This window comes from Mangifera indica, chromosome 18, assembly GCF_011075055.1.
Source record: "Mangifera indica cultivar Alphonso chromosome 18, CATAS_Mindica_2.1, whole genome shotgun sequence".
In the NCBI taxonomy this organism is placed as follows: Eukaryota; Viridiplantae; Streptophyta; class Magnoliopsida; order Sapindales; family Anacardiaceae; genus Mangifera; species Mangifera indica.
The window spans coordinates 3,458,322-3,464,698 of record NC_058154.1 but is presented as its reverse complement, the minus strand read 5'-3'; the positions used below and the strand labels follow the sequence as shown (position 1 = coordinate 3,464,698).

General features: G+C 35.9%; 1 protein-coding gene across 3 annotated transcripts; it reads right to left on the bottom strand.

Moving 5' to 3' along the window:
- Positions 1 to 1,857: 1,857 nt before the first annotated feature.
- LOC123202393 (solute carrier family 40 member 2-like) lies at positions 1,858 to 5,921 on the bottom strand. Of its 3 annotated transcripts, none has more exons than XM_044618314.1 (8): positions 5,742 to 5,918; positions 4,715 to 4,865; positions 4,424 to 4,620; positions 3,854 to 4,339; positions 3,181 to 3,352; positions 2,921 to 3,058; positions 2,706 to 2,816; positions 1,858 to 2,156 (listed from the first exon to the last, which is right to left on the bottom strand). In XM_044618314.1, exons 1-8 carry the CDS (start codon positions 5,840 to 5,842, stop codon positions 1,995 to 1,997), a joined length of 1,518 nt encoding a protein of 505 aa, XP_044474249.1. In that variant the 5' UTR covers positions 5,843 to 5,918; the 3' UTR covers positions 1,858 to 1,994. The 3 variants fall into 3 exon arrangements, with proteins under 3 accessions (XP_044474249.1, XP_044474251.1, XP_044474250.1); XM_044618316.1 differs by lacking the exon at positions 5,742 to 5,918 and adding an exon at positions 5,127 to 5,573; XM_044618315.1 differs by lacking the exon at positions 1,858 to 2,156 and adding an exon at positions 2,251 to 2,613 and having other exon boundaries at positions 5,742 to 5,921.
- Positions 5,922 to 6,377: the final 456 nt, after the last annotated feature.

Genomic DNA, 6,377 nt, shown 5'->3' with positions numbered 1-6,377 from the left:
AACTGATTGTACCAACAAAATTCTTCATGGAATCAAATCATATTGTTCTTTTGATTCTCCCCCTGATTGAAAGGCCAAATTATCATAAAAAGATATAAAAGATTTGGTTTCAGTGGCCCCTATATGATATTCCTGCCAATCAAGATTGTGCCAAGTGAACTTTATAGTAGGGGTGGACATGATCTAAACTGATTCGGCCAAATCCACAATTTGGTTTAGACGAATTGATTTTAAATTAAAACTATAGTTTGACAATTTGAATCAAAATCACTTATTTATCTATCCAGTAATACTGTTCGTTCTACTAGTGTAATAGTATGCACCAATTCTAACATACATGAAATGGCCTCTAGCTCAGAATCCACCTCTACTTTCGAGCGGAACACAAGGAAAGCTGCTTTTTAGGAGATTATTCTTCCGCAAATAAACCTGCCTACCGAGGATTTGGACTATTAAAATTTCGCAATGCTAATACTAAAATGCATCTGCAGATAACCTGATAAACCATTTAACTGATGCTTATTATAGCTTGTGAAAATGAAAGTCAACTTCCAGAAATCCTGGAAAATCATGTGCGAATTATGTAAATTTATAATTTGAAGTATGAGATTCTGAAAATGAAGCTGATTTAGACATGAAATATCATAAAAGTGCTTGGCAGAGAAAGAACAGTAAAACACCCTTTATGGTTTAAAGGAAGGTGAACTGCTCTTTCTCTATCACACTTTCTGAACAAATATGTATTTACATGTGGATTTGGGATTATAATTCCCAGTTTCATATAGCAAGGGCTGCAAACAAGTCAATGAAATAGCTCGGTGAGCTCGCTGCTCTGCTCAAACATAATATATAAACCCCAAAAATTAAAAATTTTTCACTAATACTCTCAAAATGTTATATTTACCCCCTAAAACTGTACCTCTTAGTTTAACAATTTTTTTGGCACCCTAAGCTTTTAAAATTCGCACACACAACCCAACGTCAAACTTTGAATGCGAAAGTTAATTGATAAATATATAGATTACGAGGTTTAATAATTTTTTGAGCCGAGTTCGAGTTAGTTATTTCTATCTTAATCTCTAGCCCACAATTGTCGAGTTCATTGAGTTCAAACTTGAGCATTGCATAAAACTAATGGAGGTAAGCTCGAGTCCAACAATACTCAATTCAGCTCCCAAACCATCAAAAAGAATAGACTTGAAGTATATTTTTCTATTTTTACATGAATACATTTGGTACCACAAAAGCTGAAGCTTTGCCTGCATTTGCTGAGTTAATATATAAGTCAAACATTCATAACCAAGCCTGAGATGTTGCCACCACTCCCGTCATCAGCATATATACTGCTAGAAGCCTATTTTGAGGCAATATGCAAGCTAGCTATTCAACATAAAGGGGCAATTTTCCCAAATTTTGTTCAGATTTTAAGTATTTTTTTCTGTAACAATCACAAATGGGTAAAACCGTTAGGAACCCAGCCAATGTAAGCAAATAACCAATGGAATCCACACACTCAGCCGACACAGAATGAGACCAACCAACGGAAATGAAAAACCAAAAATGCAAAATACCCAAAACAGAATATAGAAAATGACTCTACTCTCGTCTAGCACTTGAGAGAGGCTAGACTCTCTCCACTCCACTGGCTTTTGAGAGGCTAGCTCTCTCCCTCACTGACTGTCCAAAGTTGTCCAAGCTTTCATAACTGCCCTTGTATGCCACCTGTGCTCCCAATTCCTTTCTCTTGTGGGTCAACTAAATCCTTAACTTTAACATTATACACAAGCTTACCCTTAAAATCAGCTTGTAAGAGGGCAGTGACCAGGTGGTTAATTGTAAAGACAGATGAGAGAATGCTGAAATAACAAAATTACATTGATTTGTACGGTCGACATATTAGTTCTTCTGCATTCTATAATTTTCATTTTATTGAACGTCAATCCACAAATGAACCTCCCTACTAAGAGACATGGATAAGTAAAGATTTAACAATCTTAATTCTGACTTGCACCTAAGCGAGATATGATAAACATCTGAACTGATGCAAACTTTTCAAAATGAAAGAGGTGCTTCCTGATGCGGTATATATGGAAACTGTAGAGGAATGCAGCCAACGTTACTGCCAGAAATGACATTAAATTCAACTTCCAGAAATCCTGAAATAAGGTAAATCATAGTAGAGCTTTGTCAAATCCCATTAATATAATAAGCATGAAGAATTTTCAAAGAAAAAGATAAATTTTCACACGAAGCGAACATACATAATGCAATGTGATGGAGCTAGTTGGCATTGCATTCACTTAATAAAGACAGAAAAAGAAAATGAGTGCATATTTAGAGGGGGATCCAAGCTAGACTCGAGTTGGGGTTCTAGCCAAACTTGAGTTAAGGTAGCCTCAACTTGAGTTTAAGTTCAACCAACTCAAATCTAGTTAGTCATCAGAAAGTCGCTTGCAGATTCATATTCTTTGACGACTTCTTCTTCTATGGCTTCTTCTTTTTCTTTATATTCAATGACTCTTCTTATTATGTGATGCTTTCCAAAAGCTTTTCCAACAACCTCATGCTAGCTCGAGTTTGTTTGAACTGGACATTCTGGATTTGGGCCAACCCCTATTCCGATTGGGCTATGCTTAAATCCACCCTTAACATATTGGTCTATATATCATAAAAAATGGAAGTATTAGAGAGAAAGAAAGGATTACCTGTGGATTGGAGATGACAATTCCCATAATATAAGCCATAAAATCCATAGTAGACTGAAGGGAGTTTTGGACTCCTCCGACAACACATCGCTCAGACTCAGAAACAAGATCCTATGCAAGAGAAGTGAGGCAAACAAACAAGGTGGAAATTTTAGAGTTAAAAAGATAGCTTTATATTGACAAAATTCAGAAGGGCAAAATCTGGGAAATTCTACCTGCATTTGCTGAATGACAGATAAATCAAACATCCATAAGCCAAGCCGAGAAATTGCCACTCCAACCATTAGCATATATGCTGCCAAAAGGCCATTTGGAACCCATATTGAAGCAACACATACTAAAAGGCATGTCCACTGAATCAAAAACACAGAAGCCAATATGAAAGGATCAGTTAGGAAGTAATATTCCGATTTGAGCATATCAATGAAGCAACTCTTTAATGATCAAAATACATAATTTTATTAGAGGTTTATACCTGAGACCAAATCGACCACAGCCCTGTTCTGAGTGTTAAAATACGCGATTGTAGAATTGGGTACACAACAGTTGCACTTATTCCAATTGTTGCGCTTATTCCACGTGCTATTGAAATAACATATGCCTGTATACCTTCCCACTCTAATGCAGCAATCATCAATGTTCCAAAGCTGAAGAGCAATTGAGTAAGGAATTACTTGCATTATATAAATCCAAATCCAAAACACAATAAATAGTCAATGACACATAAAGGAAAGTTTATGCATCTTATAGCACATTTGGAAGAAAAATGAAGAAATTTAATGTAACTTCCTAGTCTAATAACCATAGACACTGTCAATATATTTTCGAATTTAGACGCATAGTTTGTCATGGTTCTGCTTTTCGGTTTGTTTGCAACCCAATTTGTTTAACCAATTTTTTCATTCATAAGCGATATGAGATGTATATACATTATCCTACATCTCTCCTATATTTTGTCGATGTGAGATTTTACTAAGAGTGTTACATTTAACGTCAAGGCAAATAAAGAAAGCATGTAAAGGCTGGCAGTGGGCTACATATCACAGTTCTTATGCCATGTTTCACATTGTAGACCTTTACCACTTTGAAAGACAAGTGAAACTAGCAACATGGTGAAGAAATCCAATCCTAGTTTTGCATTCTGTTACCTGAGGACTGTGAAATACAGCAAAGCTAGAGCAACTCCAGGGAGTACAACAGTTTGCTGCATATAGGCTCTCCATGCCCCAATGAAAGGGGCATTTGAAAGCCAATCAGCTATTTTCCTTCTCAAGCTTCTTTCTGTGATTGCTCTATTATCTCCACCATGAGAAAGTAAGTTTTCTGTTTCCTGAGAAGTGGAGCTGCTCTCTTCTGGATCAGTCAGCAAACTTGTAGTTGTCATCTTCGTTTGGCTTCTTTCGCTTAAAGCTGGAATGCCATTATAAACAGACATAAAAAGCCAAAATTCCAACCAAACAGTTGTACAAGTCCATATGGCCAAAGCCATTGCAGATGCCTTTAGTGATACAAAGCTGATAATGAAGCCACTTATAACAGGAGCTATTAACTTGCAGATTAAATCAATCCGTCTGATAATTGAATTTATCTTTGTCAAAACTTCTGGAGCATGGCTTTCTGATATTACCACCACCCTGTTCTTTGAAAATAACGATACCAAAATTAGAGTTGCTGAAAATTTTAAAGTCAGTTTTTTCTGCTTAATATGTCAGGATTACCATTCTCTTTCAATCAGGATGGTACCAGCAAGAGTAGAAAGCGCACCAACAGCTCCAGAGATGTCAGTTAGTAACAACAGTAAGATGAATGCTCCGAAATTTGTGGACTTCAAGGTTGAGAAAACCAGTAAGGCAATCACTGAAACTCCAGCAATGATAAAGGAAAGATTCTGAGACACTAACCAAATTCTGAGAGCCTGCCAATAGGAATTCAACAAGTGAATTTAAAGGATCAAAATTTATCATCAGGATCCAGCACCTCAAGCTGCCCAATTAAATAAAAGCACTAACCTTTTTATAGGTCAACCGCTCAACCCACTGGCCAATGATGGAACCAAACAATGCAGTGGAGGCAGATTCAATGGCACCATAAATAGCAGCAAAGAGTAAAGAGTCTGGCCAAATACTAATCATATACAAAGCGACAGAGAATTCCCACATTCTGCACACAGCATATAACGTTACAAGGAATCACATGCCATAGAGCTGAAAACTAACAAATTTATAAATATAAAATAGTTCCTGGTAGATCAGTCAGTTTAATTAGTGTGCAATTAGGATCTTGTTTTGGCAAAATTTCTGCTTAAGTGTAATATATTGTTATGGAACTCAAAGAAAACAAACAGAAAAGTGCATAGATACTTAAAAGAAGAGCATAAGTATTTATGTGAAAAACCAAAAAGGGAAAAAATCACAAACGCACCATCGAGAAATTTTTTTACTATGGAGGAAGATTCTATCTGCTGGTCATACCCCCTTTACCGTAGATTACTAACTGTTATATTTACTTTAATGTAACGAGAAGTTTATTTGATGACTCTTGTGGTTCATACCATTTGGGTGAAGCCCCCCACACCCAATATGAGATCAGTGGTGAGCTACGAGATTAGACCTATTGGCCTAATCTCTCTGTTGCCATCACAGATCTTTTTGGATTCGGGTCACTACTATACCTCATATATTTTAAGTTGAAACAGATGTATAATTTTGATATATTAGCTGTTGAGTCGTTCAACTAATATATACTGTTCAAAATACTCTGCAACTTTTTAATGGCTGAAATTAGAGCCACTGCGTTTGATGAAAATGGAGCAGATAATTTCTAATTGAAAAACTCGAAATTGCACAAGGCCAAAAAATTTACAAAAGAAAAAAAAATGGAAAAATTCAAATGTTATAAGGGTAAAATAATTTTTACAAAGCATTAAAAAACTCAATGGAAGCTGTTATTGACTATTACCAAGAATTGTGTCATCTGGGGTTGAAAAAGTTCTAAATATATTAACGTAAAATAAAATGGAAGAGAAAAAAAATTAACCTGGCGCCCCATCTGGCTAAGAAATAGGCAACATACAAATATGTGAGTAGAGATGAAGGAAGAGGAGGCTGTTCTTGGACAATGAGTGGTTCTCTCTCCATATGATCTTTCCTTATTCAGTTAATTATTGCACTTTTTAGAGCTTCTTGAAGAGAAGGTTATATCTGCAATAATGCTGTATATACATGAAGATGATTCTATCTCCCAGATGATGGTGACATCGTCACGTGGGAAGCAGAAGGTAAGAATAAATATGTGGTGCAGTTACACTTGCTTTGCCAAAGTATGGCTGACAAGTAGTTGAGTTGAGACTGTTTGTTACTTTGATTTCTTCTATGTCTCCATTATTTTAGTAGGAATGGATACTATTCCAATGTTCTGCAGAGATTTAACTGCAATACATGCTCTAAATAATTCTTATTTTTTATTGAGATATGCAATTCAGTTCGTTGACAATGCTTGCTCTGTTTTTCGTGAGGATTCAAACGAGCTTATGAATTTAATTCGAATTCAAACAGGCCCTTATTAAGGTTCCATTCAACTGTACTCTACCCCTTATATAAGTGAAAATCTTTAAATAATATTCGAGATAGGTTCAGCTGACCAATCCATACACATCAATTTTCATTACAGGCG

What these genes read in the sequence shown, in the direction of transcription:
- LOC123202393 (XM_044618314.1), bottom strand. Translation starts at nt 5,842, where the DNA reads ATGGAGAGAGAACCACTCATTGTCCAAGAACAGCCTCCTCTTCCTTCA. An exon ending in TTAGCCAGATGGGGCGCCAG is followed by an intron (nt 4,866 to 5,741) that starts GTTAATTTTTTT and finishes TGCTGTGTGCAG; the next exon opens with AATGTGGGAATTCTCTGTCG. An exon ending in TTGTCATCTCCAATCCACAG is followed by an intron (nt 2,157 to 2,705) that starts GTAATCCTTTCT and finishes ACCTTATTTCAG; the next exon opens with GATTTCTGGAAGTTGAATTT.